The sequence below is a fragment of the Sorex araneus genome, chromosome 2, assembly GCF_027595985.1.
Source record: "Sorex araneus isolate mSorAra2 chromosome 2, mSorAra2.pri, whole genome shotgun sequence".
Classification (NCBI taxonomy): domain Eukaryota; kingdom Metazoa; phylum Chordata; class Mammalia; order Eulipotyphla; family Soricidae; genus Sorex; species Sorex araneus.
The window spans coordinates 137,516,658-137,543,276 of NC_073303.1; the positions used below are offsets into that span (position 1 = coordinate 137,516,658).

The following is a 26,619-nucleotide window of genomic DNA, read 5'->3' on the forward strand; positions in this document are numbered from 1 at the left end:
CCAATTGTGCTTGGGAGAGTCCAGAGCTGCTTTGGGCAATGCTGGGGACAACATGTGGTGCTGGGAATCAAACCCAGCATTTGCCCTAACTATTGCACTCTTTCCTGTTCCCAATGCTAGTACTTCTTAAACATATTTGATTATAGATTCCTTTTCTCATTTATTGCCCATTAAAATTCTATAGATCTACTGTCCAATAAAATAAACATGAAAAAATTCTGGCTTCTATTAACAATAAAATGACCTTTATCCAAAACAAGAACTGATGGTCATAGGAGGTAGATGTGGAAAGGAAAGGGATAATACTTTTTATTGTAGTGGGGATCAAACCAAGGGCATGAGTCATGCAATGCAATGCTCAACCACTAGCCTACTACCCTGCCTTCTTACTCTTAAGACTTTGACTTAATTTTTTCCTGGAATAACCACAAAAATTGCTGAGAGTCACAGCAACAAAATACCACAGTGTTCTCAGGAGTATATGCAGGGTTTCTGAGAGGCCTTGGGGAGACCCTTCACTCACATTATTTATATCCTGCTGCTACTTCTGTATTGGGGTCCCATATGGAAGATCTAAGTCACCTAAACATATAGTAGTGTCATATAGTCTTTGACTCTGTACTTCCTGGACTGACTTTTTACTTTTTGGAAGTCAAAAAGATACAAGAAAAACATTTGAAGTGGGGAGACCCAAAGAAGGAACTAGAGACTAAAACTAGGAATGGAGAGGGAGGAGAAGGTGCAAAGGAGACAGGGATGAGACCTACACTTTGTTATCTTGCTTCTCTGAATGAAGGCAAGATAAGGTCTAGAAGTATCCCAGCAAAGAAGATCCTTCACAGCAAAACAGAACGGGAAGTAAATAAACCTAGGTGAAACAACAAGGACTTCTTTTTTAAAAAATTGTTTTCTGGACCACAACCAGTAGTGCTCAGATCTCACTCCTGGGTCTGTGCTCAGAGGCAACTCCTGGAAAGGCTCAGGGGACCAAATGGAGTACTAGGAATTAAGCCTGGGTCAGCCATATGCACAGAAAGTCCCTACTATCACACTAGTACAAAATGATAAAGATTTCTAAGGTCAGTAATGGGAGATTCGTGAAGGGCAGAAAGCAAATTTATGGTTGTTTACAATTCTTTCCTTGAAAATATATTGTTTGCTCATTGGAAGAATAAATATTATTTAAACCTCCATCCTACTGAAAGTAGTATACAGATTTAATTAAATATACATTAAAATTTCAATGACTTTTTTCAAAGACAAACTCTATCAAACCTGCCTGGAACCATAAAACTCCTTGACTAGCCAAGCAATTCTAAGAAAACAAAAGAAGATGGAAGGCATTGCACATCCCAACTTTCAGCTATACTACAAGCTATAATTATCAAAACTGCGTGGTACTGGTAGAAAGATAGACCTGCAGACCAGTGGAACAAAATTGGAAGTTCTGAATTAAGCCCCCAGATTTATGCAAACTACTCTATGACAAAGAAACTAAATATATGAGGTAGATCAAAGAAAATCTCTGTAACAAATGGTGTGGGGAAAATTGGATAGACACATGTTAAAAAAAAATTAGAAACTTAACCTCACATGGTTCACAAAAGCAAACTCAAAATGGATTAAGTATCTCAATATTAGACTGAGTCCATAAAATACAATAAAGAAAACATCAGGAGAATTCTCCAGGAAATTTACCATACAGGAATAAGATTACCACTAAAAATAAACAAATGGGACTACATCAAATTAAAAACCTCTGCAAAGTGAAAGAAATTCAGGTTTCAATAAAAAGACACCCTACTGAAAATATTTGTATCCAACACTGCACTGTAGCACTGTAGCACTGTTGTCCTGTTGTTCATTGATTTGTTCAAGTGGGCACCAGTAACATCACCATTGTGAGACTTGTTATTACTGTTTTTGGCATCTCGAATATGCCACGAGTAGCTTGTAAGGCTCTGCTGTGTGGGTGGGATACTCTCAGTAGCTTGCTGGGCTCTCTGAGAGGGACAGAGGAATCAGACCCGGATCAACCGCATGCAAGGCAAACACCTTACCTGCTGTGCTATCTCTCTCCAGTCCACGCTATCGCTCCAGTCCAACATCCAACATATCATACAAAGTTATAATACCCAAGATGTATAAAGTGCTCACAAAACTCAACAACAAAAATACAGCTCCATCCACAAATGGAGTGAGATAAAGAGACCTTTCCCCAAAGATGACAAATTGTCAACAGACTGATGGAAAATGTGCTAATTATTACCTATGGCTAGTGAAATGTAAATCAAAACAACAATGAGATATCATTTCACTCCTGTGAGAATGGCACGTATCCAAAATTCTGGAAAGAATCTCATCTACTGTTGGTGAAAATACATCTAGTTCAGCATCTATGTAAAGCAATATGGAGACCTATCCAGAGTAAAGGAACGGAACTACCATACAACCTAGTGGTTACATTTCTTGGCATCTATCTTAAGGAATAAAACTATTAATTCAAAAGGATATACGCACAGCCGAGGCATGGAAACAACCCAAATGCCCAAACTATGAATGACTGGATCAGGAAGTTGTGGTATATAAACACAACAGAATACTATGCATCTCTGATAAAGAATAAAATCATCAAATTTCAGCATCATGGATGGAACTAGAGTATATTATGTTGAGTGAAGTCAGTCATAAGGATAGAGATAGATATAGAATGATCCTCTTATATCTGGGATTTAAAGATACAAAACAAGGTAGCATCAGTAATCCAAAGACAACATGGTGGGAGAATTACTTCACACAATTGAGTGGACAGGGGTCATGGGCAGGTTAAAAGGAAGGACATTTAAATACTTGGGAAAGGGAGGTGTGAACACTGGCAATGGGTGTGTTGTTGGAATTATGTGCATGAGAAGCCATTATTAACAGCATCTCAGTCAATAAAAAAAAATAATTAAATTCTTTCCTTTCGAGGGTTGAAGAGATAGTACACAGGGTAAAGCACTTGTCTTGCATGTGCCCACTTGGGTTTGATCTTTGTCATTTCATGTGGCCCCCTTGAACACTTCTGGGAGTGAGCCCTGAGTACAGAGGCCTGAGTATGCTGGAAGTGACCACAAAACAAACAAAGCACCCAAAATCACAGCAGCAGAAACATTCTTTCCTTGAGGAAATACTAGTGACTGAGGAACTGTTTGCTTTAGGAGAGGGAAACAATGAAAAATTCTGAAAAGATGACCACCAGAAACATGAAAGAAATGATTATTGCCACTCATTGTCAGGGAAACTAAAATAAAAAATGACAGATTTTACACCTCAAAAAATATCAAAAAGTCCAAAACCAATAAGTGCTGGCAGGGATATGAAGAAAAAGAAACCCTCATTCACTATTTATGGGAATGTAAATTAGTCCAGGCTTTATGGAAAACACCATGGAGATTCCCCCCAACCCCAGTGAAAAAAGAAAAGAAAATTACCATAAAAATTAAAACTATCAGCAAGACTACTCCTAGGTGTGTATCTCAATAACACACACACACACACACACACACACACACAAAACCGAAAAGGTAATATGCACACCTATTCTTTGCAGCACATATTTGTGGTGCTCATAATTTGGAAACAAACCAAATGTCCAACTACAAATGGGTGAATAATAAAGGTGTAATATACACAATGAAATAGCAGTCAGCTGTGAGAAAAGATGAACCTTTGCCCTCTGCCAGAACTTGAATGGAGCTGAAGGTGTTGATGCTAAGCAAAGTAAGTCAGAAGTAAAAAGACAAACATTAAATGATGACATTATATGTGCTATATAAAAAAACAAAGCAAGAGAATAAACTGTCTAATTAAAACAAACCCTTAGACCTTGACCACAGAATTGAGGTTTCCAAAAGGCTGGGGACTGACCAAAAGGCTTTAATAGGACTTTGGTGGAGGGATACTGGCACTTCCATAGTGGGTGTGATGCGGGGCCTTAGTACCCCCTAAAACATATAGATATTTATACTCATAAAGTTTTCCTCATTAAAAATTAAATTTTAAATACTGACAAAAAGTGGGTTATAAAATGGGTTGCTGTGTTAACCAGTGAATTTATTTCTTTTCAATTTAATGTCATTGATTGGTTGGTTCCTAAAGGCAAGTCCTTTTCCTTCTTCCTTTCTTTTGTTTTAACTGGGCTCCAAGAAGGGTGAAATCATCACATCCTAGAGGACTGTGTAAAGGGAGCTAAGAGTCTTTCACTTTGGAAGAAATGAGGTCTGTGACAGAATGTTGAGCTAAACACAGGATGGGAAATAATAAAAATAAATATGATCAATATGTCAATATTAATAATGTCTACCTATGGGTTGGAGAAGTTTGTTTTCCCTTATCCCCATTTATATTTTTATATTTCAGCAGTAAACTTTGCTACTTTTATAATAGTGAGAAACTAAAGTCTGTTTCTCTAATTTATATCCTACACCTTTACTTTTTAGAAGAGGTGAACAGACTTTAGGCTTGAACTTCATATTGGTGTATTTTTAATGGGGAAAAAAAAAGTTTTCCCCGCGTATACGAACAGAAGAAATACAACCCAGAAAACACTCCTTAGAAAGTTATACCCATATAATCTAAGATTGGGTGAGCTAGCAGAAAGATTCCCTGAGAATTTCTGGGGGAGAAATGGTCACATCTCAATGAACAAGAGAGGTGAGTGGCAGACGACGGAGTTTCCATGGAACTTCGCTGGCGGCAGGTAGGAAAGGTGACCACGGTCCTCCGGGCCCGGGCGGAGCAGAGGCCGCTGCGACGCGGGAGGCGGGGCCTCAGGAGCGCCCAGGTGCAGAGGAGCTGGAGGCACCTGCCCGCCGGCCGCAATTCCCGCCCCCCCTCCCCCGGCTTCGGCGCAGCCCCGGGGAAGGGCACGAACCCGCGAGGATTACCTGCAGACGTCGTTCGTCTGGGGAGGGCCGTCGATGAAGACAGACGCCGGGGCTCCACAGCCCCTGCACCCAAAAGGCCTGCAGAGGGGCCGGCATGATTCCTGAGTTGCCTGCACCTTGGCTGCTGCTCTGCACCTGTCTCCCAGCAGGTGAGCCCTAGGGAATCGGGGACCCACCTGGTCCTAGGAGACGGAGCCGTGGTCGTCTGGCCTGCGAGAGCAAGTTGCCCGAGCTGCCCAGGGCCAGGGGAGCGGAGGCCAGGCTTGCACTTGGCACGGGAACCAGGAGGTGCGGGACTGGATCGAGTTTCTGCCTGTGGGAACCTGTTGTTTTCCTCTTATTAATTAGCCCCGGTCTCTGAAACGGGTGCCACTATTAAAGAAACGCAGAGGCTGGCTTCCCTCCCGAGGCCTTCTCGGTCGCTAAGCTGACTCGGGAGCCGCCAAACTCACTCTGACAATTCCGAATTGCCTTTTTCTTTCTGCCATACTTGCTTTCAGTTTGGGATGTGGTCACAATCATATTGGCCCAGAAATGGGTTCTTTTAGGTTCTGGAAAACGATAATGTGTCTTCGTTATATTAAAAAATGTTCGACATAATTTTGATCTATTTCACAAGAGCCAAATATGTGGCTCTTTCTGAGCATTTTATTCCGTCAGTTTTCTATCTGTCCCCTCTCCTGCCCCCGATACACACACACACACACACACACACACACACACACACACAGAGAGAGAGAGAGAGAGAGAGAGAGAGAGAGAGAGAGAGAGAGAGAGAGAGAGAGAGAGAGAGAGAGAGAGTCTTTCTTCCTCCTGCTCAGTATCTTTACAAACTTGGGCCCAAATGCCCAGCCTTTCCTTGATTTTCTTAATCCCCTAAATCTAACCCCTTGTCTGCACTGGAAAGTATGGCTGTGTAACTCAGTGTACCTCTTGGAAATATAACAGGTGTGTATATCTGCATGAGTGAAGCCCAATATGGAAGGAGAGTTGAGTGCAGGACTTGAAAGAGTCTTGAAACTCTTTTCAGTTTGAATGTTGGTCACATCTTGTAAAGTGCATGTTACAAGGATCTTGTAATTTCCCTTGTAATTTCTGCCTTGTTATATATCATTTCACCTTTTCCTACTCTCTCTTCCCTCCTTAGGACCATTTATCTGCCTTCTTATATCTAAGTTTTTCGTGGAAAATCAGTTCAGTTTGTTCCACACACCAATTTGAGATTAATGCTTTTCTAAGGAAAAATTACAGGCAGAATCCCATTTTTACCAGATTAATAGACAAGAAACTTGCACAGATGTATCCAGGTCTCATTTAGACAAGTTTCTACAATAACATAATGCTGAGAATGAAACAGAGAATTCCAAAAGGATAGAAAAATGAGGAAATTGGTATTGCTTAGGTACTTTGGCTCATAAAATTCTCTAGGGATATTGTTTCTATTAATTGTTTAAGGCTGACAAAAGTAGATGTTGAACATCTATAATATTCAAGCAATTGAACTAAAACTGATTTAAATGGAAGTGACCCAAATTCTACAGGGGCAGTCACAGTGTGGACTATGGAGACAAAATCATAAAAATCCCAGTGTTAACTTGTCCCCTATGCCATACCTGGGCAACTGGGATTTCTAAAACTTCTTGTGTTGCCCTTTCGAGAAAATAGAGCCATCTGCTCCCACTCTGTCCCTGGGCACCTAACCAAAGAATTAGGACTTAGCAACTAAGCCCTAATTCTGGGGATGAGTAGAACAAGTAAAGAAGATTTACAGAGAAAAATCCTATTTGAGTGTATTGGTGTAAACCCCAATACTTAAATGTTTTAAAATTATCTCTTTTTATGAATAATATTGAGCACAGAGTATTTTTAAATACAGTGACTGTAATCTAAGAAGATATTCTTTTTCTTTTTAAAAATATCTGGTCCAGGGCTAGAAAGATGCTTGCCTTGCATTACATATAGCCCACTCAGCACCACCAGTAATCATCCTGAGCACAGAGCCAGATGTAAGCCCTGAGCATACTGCACATAAACCTCTAATCAAAACTATCCTGAATGATAGTACAGAAGGCAAGGTACTATTGCATGCTGCAGATGCAGGTTCAATCCACTGCACCACATATGGTCCCCTGTACCTGCCAGGAATATTCCTTGAGTACAGAGCGAGAAGTAGGCCCTGAGAGAAACCTGGGGTGGCCTAAAATAAACAAAATAAATTTGAGCCAAACCCAAAATTAAATAAATGAATGAATATCTGGGTCACAACCAGCAGTGTTCAGAGATCACTTCCAATGGTGCTTGGAGGATCATGAGATGCCAGGGATCAAAGCCAGGCCTCAAGCATGCAAAGAATTCACTCCAGCCCTTTGGGCTTTCTCTCCAGACCTAACAGCCTTTTTTTATCCTTTAAAAAGTCACTTAGATGATGCTGCTAATATTAATATTTTAGGTACACAATATTACATACCACAACTACTGCCAGCATGTCAGTGAACCTTTACCACTGTTCCTATGTCCTCTCCCATTCCTCCTCCTCACACTCCCTATCTTTTATAAGTGCACTTCTGTAGGCTAAAAGCATGCTATTATATTTGTCAATGTACTCAATGAATAAAGATGTAAGCAAGAAAAGTTTCAGAGGATTATGAAGCAAACATGTAAAGTGAGCAGCCAGGATGCTGAGGTGGTAAAATAATACAGACTGTTGGGGTCTGAGATCTGCCTGGCACCTCACCTCATGGTGCACACAATTGGGAGCAGCCCTGGAGGCCCCTAGGCACTGCCAGGGCCAGCTTGGTTGGCTGAGAATGCAGTCTGATGTTTGCCTGTTATTCTTTATGTTCTTCAAAGTTAACAGAGTTTGTTTCTGCTTTATTCTTCTTCTTGGGGGCACAGCCCCTGAGGAAGACAGGGTTGGCTACTGATCTGGGGATTCTCCATCTTCTCAGGCATGTGTGGCATTGCAGGTTTAAAGGTAAAACTGGTGGTGTTTGTTCCAGTCTATTCGCAGGGACTCAGCTGGGACCCCCTCAGTCTAGGATGAGGACTATTCTCCACACTTCACATATAAATCAGTAAACCCACACAGAATGACAAATCTCTGGTTCTGGGTCTACCTTATCCTATTGTGTGTTTATTTTTGTTTATTTTCCCAGCAGTGCTGAGGGGTTACTCTGGGCTTAGTGCTTGAGAGTCATTCCCAGTGGTGTTCTGAAAGCCAGGGACTGAGTCCAGTATTTCTGCATGCAGAGCATGAACTATAGCCTTTTGAGCTATCTTTCTGGTCCCATGAATCTCCCTTCCTTCCCTAGCAACAACTTCCTTCCTTCCTCCGAGGGCCTGGTTTTCTTTACAGAGTGGACTCCCTATATGACACACTTGAGAACCAGAGAATGTTGAACACAAAAAAAGTTCTAAGTGAACTCTTCAACTCAATTTTATGTTCCATATGAGAAAATGAGATTTCAACTGTTCTGACTCCAACAACTTAAAGCTACATTCATCTATTTAATGTGGACTTGAATTTTGTATCCTTAATGTATGGATGACAGATAAAGTCATCAAACTGCAGTAACCTGACAGAAAACAGGGGTGATTATATAAAAAGTCTATAAAGTTTTGTGAAGATTTAATAAAATGCTGGTTTTAAAGCACTTAATACAGTGCTTGGAACAAAATGAGGGTTAAAGAAAGTCTTAGCCCTAATGATGATGGCAGTAATAATGTAGGCTCAAGTAGGATTTGTTTTATGTTTTTACATGCTAGGGGTGAGGCGGGCTTGGGGGCTCATGTGAAAGTGGAACCAGAGTTAGCCACAAGGCAAGCACCTTAATACCCCTGTTACCTCTCAAGTAGGATTTTATTTATTTTGTTTCATTTTGGGGGGTGGAGTGAAGATTGGGCCACGCGCAGCTGTGTTCAGGAATTACTTCTGGCTGTGGTCAAGGCTTAGTCCTGGGGGACCATATCCTATGCTAGGAATTGGGGCCAGGGTCAGCTGTGTACAGGCAAGCACCTTAACCCTTGTATTAACCTTTGACTTCAAGTGACTCCAAGTAGGATTTTTTTTCTTTTTAAGCTGGTTTCAGACAAACAATTGAGACTTTCCTTCACTCCTTCCTCTACAACTAAGAAACTGTAGTACTGTAGCACTGTCATCCTGTTGTTCATTGATTTGCTCAAGCAGGCACCAGTAACTTCTCCATTGTGAGACCTGTTGTTACTGTTTTTGGCATATCGAATACACCACGGGTAGCTTGTCAGGCTCTGTGTGTGTGGGATACTCTCAGTAGCTTGCCCGGCTGTCCGAGAGGGATGGAGGAATCGAACCGGGTCGCGTGCAAGGCAAACTCCCTACCCACTGTGCTATCGCTCCAGCCCTAATTAGAGGACAATCAGGATGGAATTTGGGGTGGTCTGCTCTTAGCTAGTTGTAACTTTGGAGAAATTTCTTAAACTTTATCTTAAAAAAAGAAGGTGAAATTTATACAAGGCCCTGCCATATTTTGCACCTCCTCTCCCTAACAAAGTGAACTCATGAGTGGGTTGAGGTCCAAGACTGATGTGTACAATGAGGTCGGTGTTACATTTCTCCCACTATCCCTAACTCTTTTTATTATTAAGCCAAACATCCTAAAGTAGCTATGAGATCAAACTGAAGAAGAAGTTTTCTCTGTCACATTCTCTCTCACCAAAGCAATAATTTTCAGATTTGTTTCATAGATTCCAATAAGAAGGAGTTTACATTGTGACATGTATAGATCTATGTAACATTAAAAAAGAAAATATGAGCTAGATAGATAGCTCAACTGACTGAGCATGTGGTTTTTATTTTTAAAATTATTTTATTAGAGAATCATCGTGAGGTACAGTAACATACTTAGAAACTTTCATGCTTGCATTTCAGTCATACAATGATCGAGTACCCATCCCTCCACCAGTGCCTATTGTCCACCACCAATGGTCCCAGCATCCTCCCACCACCCGCACCCCATTCCACCCCCTCCCCGCTTCTGTGGCAGGGCATTCCCCTTTGTTCTCTCTCTCCTTTTGTGTGTTGTGGTTTGCAATAGAGGCATTGATTGGCCACTGTGTTCGATCTATAGTCTACATTTGGCATGCATCTCCCAACTGGAGTGAGTCCTCCCAACACCATTGACTTGGTGTTCCATTTTCTATCTGAGCTGCCTTTTCCCCCAGCACGTGAGGCCGACTTCCAAGCCAAGAGGCAAACCTTCTGGTCCATATCTCTACTATTCTTGGGTGTTAGTCTCCTATTCTCTTACTTTATATTCCACAGATGAGTGCAATCTTTCTATGTCATCGCTCTCTTTCTCACTCATTTCACTTAACATGATGCTTTCCATGTTGATACACTTATATGCAAATTTCATGACTTCATCTTTTCTAACAGCTGCATAGTGTTATTGGAATATTACACAACATTCCATTGTATAGATATACCAAAGTTTCTTTAACCAGTCATCTGTTCTTGGGCACTCGGTTTTTTTCCAGATTTTGGCTATTGTAAGCAGTGCATCAATGAACATACAAGTGCAGATATAATTTCTACTATACTTTTTTGCCTCTTTGAGATATATTCCCAGAAGTGGTATTGCTGGGTCAAATGGGAGCTCAATTTCTAATTTTTTGAGAATCGCCCATACTGTTTACCATATTGCACTGCTTACAATAGCCAAAATCTGGAAAAAACTCAAGTGCCCAAGAACAGATGACTGGTTAAAGAAACTTTGGTACATCTACACAATGGAATACTATGCAGCTGCTAAAAAAGATGAAGTCATGAAATTTGCATATAAGTGGATCAACATGGAAAGTATCATATTTTTTAACTTATTTTTAATTTTTTTATTGAACCACCATGTGGAAAGTTACAAAGCATTCAGGCTTAAGTCTCAGTTATACAGTGATTGAAAACCCATCCCTTCACCAGTGCACATATTCCACCACCAAGAACCCCCCTCCGACCACCCCTCTGCCTGTGTAGCTGATAATTTTCACTTTACTTTCTCCTACTTTGATTACATTCATTATTTCCACAAACAACTCACTATTATTGTTTGGAGTTCCCTCCCAAAATCAGACCTGCTGAAAAGGAAGAATTTGATAATTTGTTTTCCGTTGCTGAGAATGAAGAGATATGAGGTTGCGTGACCACTATAGCTATTGGATTTCTGTGTTTTAGTATTTTAGTAACTAATTCCAGGGAAAATTCTGTCAGAAATTGCATTATTGCAAGCTTCAGTGGTCCTTATAAGATGGCGATTGCCACGTCTTCCCCCTCCCCCCGGAAAGAAAAAGCCGAGAGAGAAAAACCTTCTCTTCCTGGGGTGGCATGTGGCCGTTGCTTAGTTCACAGCCTAGAGACATTTCTGCAAGTAGCTGCTGGTACCAAAAGTAGTTTAGCTGGCCTCTGGGATCATGGTCATCCAACAACGGAGAGGCCGCACATGTGCGGCCACCCGGGTTACATCTCGGCGGAGATTGGGGAAAGTATCGTGTTAAGTGAAATGAGTCAGAAATGAACCAGTCGGCATTCCCACCAGCAGTGAAGGAGAGTTCCTTTCTCCCCACAACTGCGCCAACACTGGTTGCTTTTGTTCTTTTGAATGTGGGTCAGTCTCTGTGGTGTGAGATGGTATCTCATTGTTGTTTTGATCTGATTTTCTCTGATGATTAGTAATGAAGAGCATTTTTTCATGTGCCTTTTTGGCCATTTGGATTTCTTCTTTGAGAAAGTTTCTGTTCATTTCATTGCCCCATTTTCTCATGGGGATGGATGTTCTCTTCCTGTAGAATTCAACCAGTTCCCTGTATATCCTTGATATCAACCCATTATCAGATGGATATTGGGTGAGTATCCTTTCCCATTCTGTAGACTGTCTTTGTATTTTAGTCTTTGTTTCTTTTGAGGTGCAGAAGCTTCTTAGTTTAAGATAGCCCCATTAATTTATCTCAGTTTCCACTTGCTTGGCCAGTAGTGTGTCATCTTTGAAGATACCTTTAGCTTCAATGTCGTGGAGGGTTTTGCCAACTTTGTCTTCAATGTACCTAATGGATTCTGGTCTGATGTTGAGGTGTTTAATCCATTTTGATTTGACTTTTGTACAATGTGTTAGCTAGAGATCTGAGCCCATTTTTTTACATGTAGCTATCCAGTTTTGCCAGAACCATTTGTTAAACAGGCTTTCCTTGCTGCACTTCACATTTCTTGCTCCCTTAACAAAGATTAGATGATCATCTATTTGAGGGTGTGTGTCAGGATATTCCACTCTGTTCCATTGGTCTGCAGCTCTGCCTTTGTTCTAGTATGGAAACTGGAACAAACTTTACTACAAACTCTACTACCACTTTGTAGTAGAGTTTGAGGTTGGGGAAGGTGATGCCTCCCCTATTCTTTTTCCCAAGGATGAGCATGTGCTTTTTATGCCAGAGAAAAGGATTTAATCTTTGACACTACATGGTCAAGTGAGCACTGCAAGGAGCAATCCCTGAGCACTGACCTAAGAAGTTGTCCCCCACCAAACTATTTCCAGATATGGCCAAAATTAACAAGAAATGTCAAATCAAATTCAAAGGTTTACAGAAAAAAGACCCATGTGAATTTGTATCTTATGTGATAAAAAGAATAGCAAATTAATACAAACATATTTTTAAAATATATAACATTTAAATTAATCGGAAATGGTCCCCAAATTTACAATATTAAATAGGAAAATCCAGTAATATGCCTTTTCAAGATCTCCTGCATGGTATAAACTTTGAAAAACTTTGTACTAAACTTTTATGCGTCTCCTTGTTCTTTTTCTAAGAAGAATCAACCCAAACCTCTAATTAGCATTAAAGTTTCCCCAGTTGCAAAGTGGCGGCATGTGGTGAAATTCTATCAAATTTAGTGCTTAGTAGCGGGTGTGGCTTAGGCCTTCTTTGAAGCCTCTGAGGTCAGTCTGGGAAGTTACCACTATTCATACCTAGGCTTTATGCTGTGAAGAGAATAGTTTCCAGAGTTGGAATTTTGTTGTTGTTCACTTGTTCACAATTCTTCTAAATTGTTTGTTAAAAACATAGTTTTTTAAAATCACTTAACAATATACATGATTTAACCCATGAAGTTTATGCCAAAATGAGCACCTGCAGCACTTTGCATTACTGACAAAAAGGTCTGGTTAACTTCATTAAACCTCAAAGTTCATTCCTGGAATGAAAGTTTAGTTTCCCCCAAATTCTATAAAAACATGTGTAATTTGTGCTGTTGTAAAAAGTTTTAAAATCATAGTGTGGTGCTAACTTTTTAATACGCGCAGTTAGACTTAACCCATCATTTGTGGGGAAATAAGACAGCAGACTTCGAAAGAACAATATTCTTAGAGAGCATCTAGAAGTGTAACTTTCACTCAGTGTTAAGAAGACGGTGGATTAGATTAAATTTGTACTAAATACATAGTTACCTCTTCATCCCTGACTTAAGAGGGAGGAAGAGGTAGTACAGTGGGTAGGGTGCTTGCCTTGCATGTGGGTAACCAAGGTTTGATACCTGGCACACCGATTGGTCTCCCAAATACTTCCAGGAGTGATCCTTGAGTGCAGAGCCAGGAGGAAGTCCTGAGCACAGCTGGATGTAGCTCCCAATTTTTGAACAATTAACACTAACATAGAGCTTCTCAGAGTGAACAGGTATGGGCAAGGAAAGGAGATCATGTTTCACAGTTTGACACAGTGGAGTTGGTTTGAAAGCTGGGGCCAGAAATCAAACCAGTCTGCACTTTTAGTCCATTTCTCTTTCCCCTGTTTCGTGCCATGGAACAGGTTTGTTCCATCTCATTGAGTCCTGGTATGCAGAAATAGAAATAGGCTGCCTGCTACAGCCTAGCTCAATGTTTACTGTAAGTATTGTGCCACGACAACAATGCAGTAGAATGAAATACTGGATAATTAAAGTACACCCTATTCAGGGTTTCCTCACAAACAAAAACTGACAATTCTGGCACTCAGGTATAGATGGGATAAAGGAAATATATACAAATGTAGAAACACCCCTATGACAAGGACCTTGAACAAGGTATATAAGGTATCACAGAGCATGTGATAGTTGAATTTTGCTCTTTGGGGAGGTTCTCCCTGAAGAAGTGATGCTTAAGTTGAGAGTTGTACTGGTCATTGTGAAGAAAAGAAGTAGCCTGTGGGAGACTGTTGTGTAGAAGCTCAGTGAGTATGAGAGATGAGGAGAATGTTGTGTGAATGAGCAAAGGAAGTCTCAGGGCCTCTGGTAGAAATGAGACTAAAAGATCAGCAGGACCAAATCTGTGTGACTTCATGGGCAACTGTAGAAGGCTTGTGTGATCCTAAAAACAACGGGTAGTTTTCAGAGATTTTTTTTTCAAGAGTTGGGAGACTGACCAATGGGTATACCATAGAGGAGAGCTACAAAGTATATGTATGGTATCAGTTAAGATGAGACTGAGGCAATCTCTAGGCTAGAAATGATGGTAACTTGTAGGATGTTCATGAAGATGGAAAATGAGAAATTTCAGGAATACTGAGGATATAAATAAACCCAGTTTGTGAATATGTTGTATGTGAATAGTAAGGAACAGAGCTGTCAAAGATGAATACAGGTTTTCAATTTTGTCCAGATTTGTTGAGTGGGAAAGATGTGGAAGGCCCACATTCCTATGGAAGGATTACACATTTGAATTGGGGCTTGCTTCAGAATTTGAAGCAATCAAGACTAGCTATCAGAACCTGGGCCCACACGTCTATCTTATCCCTTATTTTACAATGGTAGAATTTGATAAAGTTCTAGCAGTTTCTGAGTAACCATAAAGCTTAGCCATAATAGGAAGTAACCTTAACGGTGAATTTACTTGCATATTAATGAGTCGCTGTCACTGTCATCCCATTGTTCATCGATTTGTTCGAATGGGCCCATCAATAAAGTGTCAAGATTCTGAGGTTCTCTTATCAGGTTCTGAGAATACAGGATTTAGTCTCTAATCTGCTAATTTATTCCCGCCATCTGGAGTAGTGCCTGGCTCAAAGCAGGTTTTCAATAAAGGAGTGAATAAGTGACCTCTCAAGACTCAGGGCACATAGAAATTTGTCATTCTGGTGAGACCTAAATTTGCATGTGCTCTGAGATTAGCCTGAGGGGACACGGATGACTCACTGACTTGAGTGAGTGATTTTGGGAAACCCCAAGCATCTGCCTGTCAATCAGGTCTGTTATCCTCTCCCCTAATAACCAAAGGAGTATCAAGCTCACACCATCTGGTCCGCTATTTTTTCACCTAATAGTTTATCAAAAATTTAAAAATATTGATATTTTCCCCTGCTGGAAAAATTGTGGTGAAATGTTGGACTGTCACATGCTATTCATGGGATCATAAATTTCTTTTGTAAAGTAACTATTGAAACATAAAATCTTGACTCCCTGTGACTCCCTCAGCAATTTCACTGAGAAGTAGCTTCCACTGGAGTAAAAACATAATGGGAATAAAAACCTTTTATAATACATATTCAATAATTCATTGCAGTTTTATTTGTAGAAGTACAAAAACAATCTAAACGCTTATCAGTAGGGAAACAGGCAACTAAATTATGGTTATTAAATTATAAAGTGACCGACCCACTACAAAATTAGATATGTATATATATGTATATGTATATGTATATGTATATATATATATATATATTAGCAAAAGAGCATTGTAGGGATGGGGAAATAGACCATATAGCTGTTTGCATGCAAAGGATTTAGGATTTAGGAGGTATTTTTTCAATCCCAGCATGCTTATTTACCCTAGCTCTATCTGGAGCAATCCCTGGGCATCACAGTAGTAGACCCTGAGCACACCAGGTGTGCCCCCAAAATAATTTTTAAAAAATCTGAAAATAGCATAGAAAAAGATGTCGAGGAATATACATAATTTTTCAACAGTGATACCTCTGTAGCAGTGATACCTCTGTAGCACTGTTGCACTGTCATCCTGTTGTTCATCAATTTTCTCTAGCGGGCACTACTAATGTCTCCATTGTGAGACTTGATATTACTGTTTTTGGCATATCGAATACACCGTGGGTAGCTTGCCAGGCTCTGCCATGCAGACAGGATACTCTTGGTAGCTTGCCGGGCTCTCCAAGAGAGACGGAGGAATTGATCCCTGATCAGCTGCATGCAAGGCAACTGCCTTACCTGCTGTGCTATCGCTCCAGTCCCTGCTATCACTCACAAAATTTTCAACAGTGATACCTCTAGAAAGTAAAATTTGTAACGAACAAGGAAGAACAGTTTTAACTTCCTATGTAGTGCTGGTGATTAAACTTGGGTTGACTATATGCACAGCACATGCCTTATGTGTTGTACTCTCTCTCTGACCCCTCCATAATTAGAAATTTTCACTAGAAGGCAGTTAGGAATGAAAACAATATAGGGGTGGTTAAGTATAGCTTTGCCACTTACTGTGTGATCTTAAACTAATTACTTAATCTTCCTGAGAATTGTTCTATTCATCTATGAATTTAAGATTAAAAAAAGATTATTGCATATGTATTTTTGTAAAAGTTTAATGAGCACACATTACCATAAGTAACAGCATAGTAAGTGCCCAGTATCTGTAAATTTCCTCCCCAGGGTAGCCACATGCTTCTTTCACTCAGAGCCTAACACTGTTGACTTGCACAGATGAGATTTTTGTTAGAAGTTTACTTACAAACATAATTCCTCCCCTGATCCCACTTGCTACTCTTTTCCCCTATTTATTGGTTTATTGTTCCCTTACTTTGCATTCCTTCTTATTCATTCTCACTGTCAGCACTGCTTTCATTGGTTACTTTCATATTCACACTGTTATCTAAGGAAATATAATAAGCACTGATGGCAAATATACTTGTGGAGATAGCTTGCTGAGACCAAACTCTGATAAGATTAAGCTTGTGTACTTTTTGTTAACCTGGTCTGTGGAGCAGAGATACCTAGTACCCAAAAAATACTCAGGAAGCAGAATTTCCCACGAGTCCATGCCAGGCTTCTTTCCTCTTCTGGGATAGGAGAGTTTTCCTTTCCTTCTATCACCTTCTAAGCAGAACCCTTTGAGAAGGTGGGAATGGAAGGGTTGAGTGCCGTATAAACTAGTTAATCTAAAGTAATCTGTTCATTTAGACTCGTTCACCTGAAAAGGTGACGATGAGATGACTAGGTTAGGAAAAAAACAGCAGATGGAGAAGCCTCAACCAGGATGGATGAGTCTCTCTCTTTGGACACTCTTTTACTGGGCAGCTTGCAGAATCAGGTAGGAATCATAGGCCAGGACACACAGAAGAATCATTAAGAGCTCTTATGTCCAATTGTGACAAGGTACCGAGTACAGGGCTCACTCTCTCTCTCTTTGTCTCCCCTTCTCTCTCCCTCTCTCTTTCTCTCTCCCTCTTCATCCCTCTACCCTCTCCATCCCATGGCCAGAGACTAAGGGAATCCAGAGTAATAAAGAATCACTGGGATACAGTCCTAAAGAGGCCCAGCAACAACATTTCTGACTAGGAAAATGGAAAATGTACACTGGATAGAGAATGGTGTAGGGATAATACACTAGAGGTGAGCAGATTTGTGTTGGAACAAGGCCAGATGATCACATACTGAAAAAGCCAGGATTCAAAGAAAGTATATCACACACAAAGAATCTGGACCCATGTATTTGAACTGAATCTGTAACTTATTACGTATCTAGGTTTTGTATGCGAATCTTTCACAAAATTCTCAAGAACCCACAAGTGCAGGAAAAATCTACTTTTGCTACAACATTTTTATGTGTAAAGGAGTAGGAATGCAATCCAGTCCTGTGAAGACAGTTCTTGGTTTTAAAAGAAGTTTTGCACCTATTTCCCTATGCTGAGTGCATAATATGTCCTAAGTCATCTTGCCCAACCTGGTACTACACAGAGATCCTAGAATGAATGAGTATATGAATGCATGGTCCTGTGTGTGTGTGTGAGTAAGAGAGAGAGAGAGAGAGAGAGAGAGAGAGAGAGAGAGAGAGAGAGAGAGAGAAAGAGAGAGATGCTACATGATTAATGTACTCATTCATGAGATATGCACACATTTGGGAACATGTTCCATTTAGTTGGAAAGACACCCGTCTTCCTTGGTATGTTGTCCTTCCACTTTAATGTGGAACGGCAGTCCCCACTCTGCACAATAGCCTAGTCTTGGAAAGCACCTCATGGTGGGAAATACAGAACCCTCCTCCCCTCCCCTCCTTCCCCATGATCTCTAATATCTCATCTAATTTCTCATCTTTCCACCCTCAAATGACAGGACTCTCCTCCCTTCCTCTTTCAGAGAAAAGGTAAACTGAATGGGTTGCCAAGGAACAAAGCTATAAGCAAATTTTACAGCTTTCAATGCTTTAACCAATTTTATAAGCAGGAATGATAGTTAACATATTGGTATCATATTAATTCTTCAAAAATTTTTTTACTTACTGGTCTCAGTTATCTCAAATCCTCAATGTAAACCAAATAAAAACAATTACTAATATTTATTGAGTAGATGCCAGGCTGTTTGCTAAGTACTAGACATTTCTTTTCTTATTTAATTCTCACTATACTTATTTAATCCTACCATGCAAGTATTATCACCATCTAGATTTTATAGATTTTATGTGTAAAACAATTTACTTCAGAAATGACCTACTCAGGCCTTTTAGCTTGTGAGGAGGAAGAGACAGAATTTGAGCTCAGAAAGTTGGACTACAGGATGAAAATTTTCAAGAAAAGATAACAGATAACTAATAGATAACTGGAAATTGTGTGGCAATAGGATGAAAGAAATTTAAAATTAAAAGGAAATTTAAGAATTTGAAAGAGAAAAATTGAATCCATAACATCTATAAACAATATATTTATCCTTTTTAATCTGTTAATATTTTAAACCCCAGATTCTTTTTGACAACTTTACCTGCTTCATATTGTGTGTGCCTGATGTGGTTAGTTTCAAAGAGAAGTTGAAGGTTAAAGGAAAAGAATGATGGAAAGTGTTTTTTGCTTTTTAGATGGGCTGTCCTGCTTCATCCTTTTTCTCTTTCTCCAAACCTGGGAAATTTTTTGCTTTTTGAGAATCAAACCCAACTTCCACTTGAAAGGTCAAGTTTGCCTTAGGAAAGATTGGTGTCAGACCCAAGTTTAAATCCTCAGGTTGAGAGAATGTGGCTTATGGGCTTATTTTACTCTAGAGAATTTTGTGAAGAGTACAGACAATGCATGTGCACTCTTGGCACACAGTATATGCTGAAATACTGTGTAAGCCACAGCTGTGTAAGAGGGAGAAGCTTTTCTGGTTGCTCAGTATCTTTTGTCCTGGGATTCACTCTATTCTGTGTATGTAGTTTCTGTATCCCCAATTCCTCCCTCCCCACCCCCACCACCATGGGATAAAAGTCTGAGAGCATGAGAGATATGGAGGAGTTTGTGAAGAGTGCAGGTGAGCTCAGTATGGGAATCTAGTACATTTCAAGGTTAGAAGTTCCCATGAGAGATAAAATAAGAGGAGACAAATAAAGAGTATCCACACAGTGCTGACGTCAGAAAAGTTAAGTTGGGTCACCCCAGTGTTGTTTGCCATGAAAAACTGTATTCATGGAAGGGACACAGCATGAGTATTTGATAATCAAGGTGATCACTCTTGCGCACATTCTCCTCCTTTAGGGTGTCAGATTCAACAATCTCCAAAGCTACCTGAGAACAACTTCTGGCTCTAACCACATTCTCTCTTCTCATCCCCCAGAAAAACTGCCCTGCCCTAGCTCCAAATGTTCTACCCTCACACAAATAGTATAAACAGGACTCTTTTGAATTAGCTGCTAAAATGAATTACTTTAAATAAAAATGAGAAAAATATAAGTTATCATTCATGGTATCAAAGAATTATTGACAATTATATATTAATTAGTCACTTTCTATTAAGTCCAAGCTAATGAATAACAAAAGTTTTATTTAAAGCCTTGACAGGCAAGAGAACTGTCCAGAGGCAGAATCTTGACTCTGACTTCTTTAGAAAATGAATGACCACAGACAAGCTACTTATCTTTTTTCAATATCAGAATTTGCTGCACATAAAATGGGATTCTCATTTTCCAGGGATCATATGTAGTATGTAAAATAAAATATTTGAAATTTATTTGTGAACTGAGTATTTTGTTTAGACCACAAACCAGCATTTTCCTCTCTATTCCAATTCATACCACATTAATGAAAAAAATAAATTAGCATTCATAATGGTATCCTAGTCATTGTCAGAATCTTACCTAGAGTTTCTTCAGTGAAATCTCTATTGTGGGGTCAGAGTGATAGTACAGCAGGGAGGGCATTTATCTTGCATGAAGCCAACCTGGATTTGATTCCCAGCATCCCATATGGTCCCCTGTGCACTGCCAGAAGTTATTCCTGAGCTCAGAGTCAGGAGTAATCCCTGAGCATTGCTGAGTGTGCCCATATATGCATATATGGGCATACTCATATATTATATATAATTATGAATATATAATTATATACAAATTAATTATGAATTATATAATTGTGAATATATAATTATATATGAATTAATTGTGAATATATATAATTATATAATATAAATATATATGGGAACACTCATCATATATATATATATATAATTTTCTATTGGGCTAAAGCTCCAAGGTCTACTTTGGGAGAATTCTGGAGTAAGCAGAAAAATTGAAAAATTTAAATAAGAACATCATAAACAGATTATGAAGTAATGCATGATGGGTTTGAGACTCTAGTTATGGGCTCTTCCATTCTATTGGACTGATTTCCAAGTAACTACAGCTATAGCTAATTTTCCCCAACTACTCAAGATTTATTTTCAAAATGATTCTCTTCTTTCCATTTGCAGTTAAATAAGGAAGTTTTCCGTCTTCCTAAAAACACATATTGCACCCTATTTCTTTTCTTCAGAAACATCTCAGTGATAAATCCATTAGCAAATAGACCCGAGTGCAGCCACCCCATCTTCCTACCTATCACCAACACTAGCCTGATCTTATTTATCTCGTCTCCCATAAAAGCCAGAGATGCCAGCTAAGTTTGTTTTTTCCTTATTCCCTGAGTAACTGTTCCTTGCTGGTAAGAGTATTTCTTCACTCTTTTCTTTCTCCCTAAAATGGTACATTTCTTCGCTTCCCCCACTGCTTCTCAAGATCCTCCTGAGTCTAAGGGCTTGGCTTAAAGCTCTTGCTTCTGTGAAGTGCTATTCTCCCAAAGGTCTCCCCTGCACTTCTACACACCTGTCATGACTGTCACAGGAACATATTCATTCCATTACAACTCTAGAGATGACTTAGGTCATTTTGGGGGGCCAGGCTCTCACTTGGCAGCATTCTGTTCTTTCTTGTACATGTTGTAAAGGCAGATTCATTACCATGTGGCTCTGACCACTGAGGAAGGCCCACTCTATTACTCTAAAAGGGATAGCTGTATATGTTTGCTCTACTTGAGAATTCTATTCAGAGAATATTATTTTAGTCTTCTTTATTTTATGGCCTTCATGAAGAGGGAAAAGTGAGAAAGATATTCATATACTGTTACTATCTACGCAGGGTCAAGCACAATGCCAGGCCCTGGAGGTGGATTACCTTATGGCATCCTTATAGGTACCTGATTATTATGATCTTTTCTTATAATCGATGAAACACAGTGTCAAGGAGAATTAATAACTGGTCAAAGTCCACATAAGTAGCAAAGTTTTATTAGAACCTGTTGCTAGTGGTAGAGTTGATGAACAGCAGTGGAGGAGTAGGGTTCTTCTGATGGTTTATGAAGTGGGGAGGAGATAGATGGCAGTCTAAAGAAGGAGATCTATTGCTTTCCTCTCTATTCACTTCAGTCACCAAAGAAAGTGACTGGAAAATTTAGGCCTGATGAGAGTCTATGATGAGACCCTGCAGAGCACAGATGTGCATGTCCTGCCACCCCCAAGAGGCAGCAGTGAATCTGCACTTGAAGTCCATTTGTTCTGCAGGGCTTGGGAGATGATCCCTGCCACCCAACTTATCCGGAAGCTGTGGAGTCAGGCTGAACCTAGGAATTACTCTTTGAAGGAAAGAAACCTAGTCCTGGAACATACTTGACTTTTCTGGTCTGTCATCTTTCCCTCATAGAAAATAATTTCAGAACTTAATCTGCAGAAAACACAGGCATGCAGGACTTGTGACCGAAAACTCCAGGCTCAACAAAACCAGGAATGGGTGACCTTCCCCTGTCTCCCCCTGTTTCCGTCAACTTGGCAGTCATGCCCATAAGCCTCTTCTGGCTCGCTCCAGATAATCTCATCAACAGCCATGATTCAGAGAGTCATTATAAATCTCTCAGAAGAGAGCATAAAGTGATTCACCATAGCTATGCTGCTGGACCCCGCACCAGGCTGTTTCATTCGGGGCAACTCAGAGGGGAGGGGGTGAGTTCCTTTCCTTGCCCTATGGAACCCACCCTGGCAGCCATAAACCTCCAGAACTCAACCGCCGCCATGCTCATGCCTGCTCTTCACTTCCTCAGTGAACCTATTCCTGGATCACGTGGCCACAAATGTGGCCACGCGACTTCTCATGCCTCACACCTCTTATATTCCAAGAGTAGTGCACCGCAATTGATGGGGTTTAAAGTAGAAGACAACCAATCTTAAAGGGAAATATATTTTTACATATATTTACATATATATATATATAAGCATAGCCATAGCTACAGCCATGCTCATGGCCACTCTCCACACATCCGGACGAGCCTCACACATGAAAGGATCAGCAGAGGAACCCAGGTTGTGCGGGACCTGGGGCTGAGATCTCCAAGCCTGCTCGGATTGGGACTGAGCCTTCTCCATCCAGACCCCCTATTTCCCAGTAGCTTGGCAGCCACACTCACAAACTATCCCTGTGCCGTATAATCCCACCAACGGCCAACCTCCAGAGACTATAAAACCAAGCTCCCGAAAGCTTGAGACATCTGATAGCCTTCTTATCCCTCTTAGAGAACCTGATAAGCTGCCAGAAGAGTCTATTGCCCACATGGGAGACCCTTGCCAGCTCCCTATGGTGCATTCATATCCCCAATACAGTAAAAGATATATACATACCTCTTGGAGAGCCCGGCAAACTACCAAGAGTATCCTGCCCACACGGCAGAGCCTGGCAAGCTACCCATGGTGTATTCAATATGCCAAAAGCAGTAATGATTGGACTCATTCCCTTGACCCTAAAAGAGCCTCCAATTGTTGGGAAAGACGAGTAAGGAGAGGCTAATAAAATCTCAGGGCTGAGTGTAATAGAGATGTTACTGATGCCCGCTCAAGTAAATCGATGAACAATGGGAAGACAGTGATACAGTGATATATAAGCACATAAGGCTTAATCTTTAACAAAAAGTTAGTAATCTCTTATAGGAGGTCATAATGGCCCCTGGGTGTAGTACAATAATCTTCATACAATTTCCTCTAAGAAAACGGTTCTGAATAATTTTCAGCAGTTTATTCATAACAAACAAATTATTTCAGTTATGCTTTGGGGTGGGGGTTGGGGTTTGGGATGACAACATCCAAAATATGGTGGTGGGAAGGTGTAATGGTGGTGTTTGAATATTAAATGTAATCAAATATTGTGAACTACTTTATAAAAATAAAATTAAATTAAAAAAAAAAGAATTTTAGAAGGAGACAAATAGCAAAATAAAACAAGTTTATTTGTGGGGGTGGGGACTAAAGGAAAGAAAACAGAGAGATAGATTTACATAGGTGCTCAAAAGAGAGAACAGGTTTCTCCAACATGGAAAAAACCAGTGCAGGTGGGTCATTTCTTTCAAGTGGGGAAATGCACCCTAAAATATGAAGTGCACAAGAAGGGAGATGAGGGTAACATGTGTGTCTCTTCCTCTGCAAAGTTAGTTTAGACATAGATTTCCTAAATTGCATGCTCCCTCCGGCCCCCCGCCCCCCCGCCATCCCCATCTAGTCCATTGTTCAGGTGGTTGCTGAGAGGAAGAGCTTGGAGCAGTCGATGGTCTTATTTGGATTTTTCTTACATGGCCTTTGTACCAACTGTAAGTCTCTCAGGTCATCCATCCACCTTCCAATCAGGAAGTCACGGTATACATGAACTGGAATACTGCATCTCAGTGGTTTTCTAGGCTCCTGAGAAAAGTCTTTTGTGTAAAAGGCCTTCATCCCTTTGGGCTGAGTTAGGCTTCAGACAATGTTTTTCTTAGCATACAATTTCAGCACCCCCGCATCATCCTGCCTGCCACAAACCCTAGATGATTTGATCTGACTCCAAAATCCAGGTTTTTGAATCTGATTTATACCAGTGGTTCTGGAAGCATGGTGCCCATCAGTTTCTTCTGGAATTGTGTTAGAAATCTAAGTTCTGTGTCTCATAATTTATATGCTGTGAACTTAACTCTGGGACCCATCTACAGTTGTCACTCAAGGATTTGGACTTAACTTTTTAATTGTGTTTATTTATTCTCAGGAATGAGAAACTAGTTCTATAAAATAATAGAAAAAATAAACATTTGAATTGTGGAACTTCTCAAGAATTTCCAAAGGGATACTGTAGAGGAATAAAAGTCTACCACCCCAAAACTGTATATTGGGAAAAAGGCTAATTTCATAAGAGGAATCCTAAAGCAGAAAGGAGATTGTCTTTGAGATATTTGCATGTAAATGTCTCCCTTAGAAGACTCTAGGAGGTCTGATTCCTACACCACCCCACGTGGCCCAGTTCCCTGTCCTCCCCTGCCAAAAGATGGTGTCTAAGACCATATGGGTGAATTACTGTGTATTGTTGATATATATGTATATATATATATTTTATCAGCATTTGTTTCTTCTCATAAAAAATAGGTCTTAGTCCTTAATTAAATCTTATAGAACTTGTTGACAGTGTTGTGGGCTATCACAAATCTTCCTGGTAAATCAATCTCAGTTATGCATAATATTGCTCTCTATTAGACTTCTTCTCATGAGCTCTTCCACAACTCCTATGATTCCATATTTACATAGGAGCACTCTAGACCCTGCTGTGTGTGTTGTGTGGAGCCCTGACTTGCCAGATTCCCAGCTGACATTTCTTTGTTATCTGGCTCCTCCTCAAAGCAAACCTTTGTCTGCAAACCTTCAAGGTTTGCAGGATAAGAAAAAAAAGGGTTTAAAAAAGAAAAGAAAAAAATGTTCTTCATTCCTTCAAGTCTTGAACTTGTCTCTGTCAGGTTATTTTTGTTTGATTTTTACCTGTGTTTATATTAATCAGCTGTATTCACTAGTTCCACCAATTCATGCATATATTCTTGGTCATTCATTCCCTCATTTATTCAACAAATATGTCCTGTTTGCCATGATGACAGGCATGGTTTGCTGTGCTTGTGTTTGAACAGTGAGTCATAAATAAAGCAAATGGAACTTCTCAGGGACTAAGATAGACAGATGTCCCCAAGGAGTATTAAAATTACTCGCTGGTGGGTAGGAACTTTGGGCAAAGAGAGGGAGGCCAATCTTGATTCTGTCAGGAAAGGCTTTTGCAATTGCAGGCCTAGCATGAAACAGTGACTAGCTAAGTGAAGGGAATGGCGAACAGTGATAAGGAAGGTTGCTCTAGCAGAGATTCTAATGCAGGACTATCTGGTTACTACAGTGGGTCTGGCATGAGAAAGACCAAAGAAACTTCTGCGTGGCCAAAGCTCTAGGTGTGAGGTGGGCATGAAGGGACATGAGGTACCAGAGGAAGAGGAAGACTGAAGGCAAAACTGTGAGGTGAACCTCACAGACCTGCCTATGAAGACTGGACTTTATCCTTAGGGAAGAGGGAAAGCATTTTAAGAGGAAGTCTTTTCATTTTACGCATTCATAAATGCTTACTATTGTATTCAAGATCACATTAAGGCACCTTGGGCTCCTTGGTGGTTGTTCTAGCTCTTTTCCTCCCAATCTTCCCCTGGGGGTCTATGCAGTCTCCGTCCCATACTCTACCAGGTCTCACTCAGTGAGAGTGGGTGAGAGCAGTCAACCAGACCAGTAGGCAGGGTAGTTCGCTCATTTGCATTGCTTTCATTGCCCATGAGCAGAAGTAGCTACACTTTAGAGACCTGCCTGCCTTTAGCATTGTCTTCTGCTCTTGACTGCAGGGTGCCTGTCTTTGCTGGTGACAGTCCAGCACACTGAGCGCTATGTCACCCTGTTTGCTTCTGTCATCCTCAAATGTGACTATACCACCTCAGCCCAGCTCCAGGATGTGGTGGTGACATGGCGCTTCAAGTCCTTCTGCAAAGACCCCATCTTTGACTACTACTCTGCATGTAAGTGCCTCCCCCTCTGGTAATCTTTGGGGCCCCCTGGGATGTATGTTCAGAAGGGTGCTAGAATTACTTAGGATAACAAACCCTAATTTTGTGAAGAAGTCTCAAATATCAGTTAATATCCCCTTCCCACCTTTAATCCCCACCCCCATTTCATAATAAACAGGCATAGCCAAGGTCAGTGAAGTACCTTATTCAATGTTGCATACTACTTTTTTTCAAAATGTATTCCCCAGCTTGTTCTAAAGGAATTTAAGTCTACGCAGCCACTAGTTTAAAGGTAGAGCCAGTTCTGCCTCCCAGCCCATTCCTAGTTGCCCTCCAG

At 40.4% G+C, this 26,619-nt stretch overlaps 1 protein-coding gene across 1 annotated transcript in view; it reads left to right on the forward strand.

Annotated features, from left to right (window-relative positions):
• The first annotated feature begins 5,022 nt into the window (after positions 1-5,022).
• The window catches only part of ILDR1 (immunoglobulin like domain containing receptor 1), a 40,302-nt gene continuing 18,705 nt past the window's right edge, over positions 5,023-26,619 (forward strand). Inside the window, exons 1-2 of the mRNA XM_055124503.1 lie at positions 5,023-5,077; positions 26,124-26,294. Of these exons, the coding sequence (XP_054980478.1) occupies positions 5,023-5,077; positions 26,124-26,294 (226 nt within the window). The remainder of the gene's footprint in view (positions 5,078-26,123; positions 26,295-26,619) is intronic.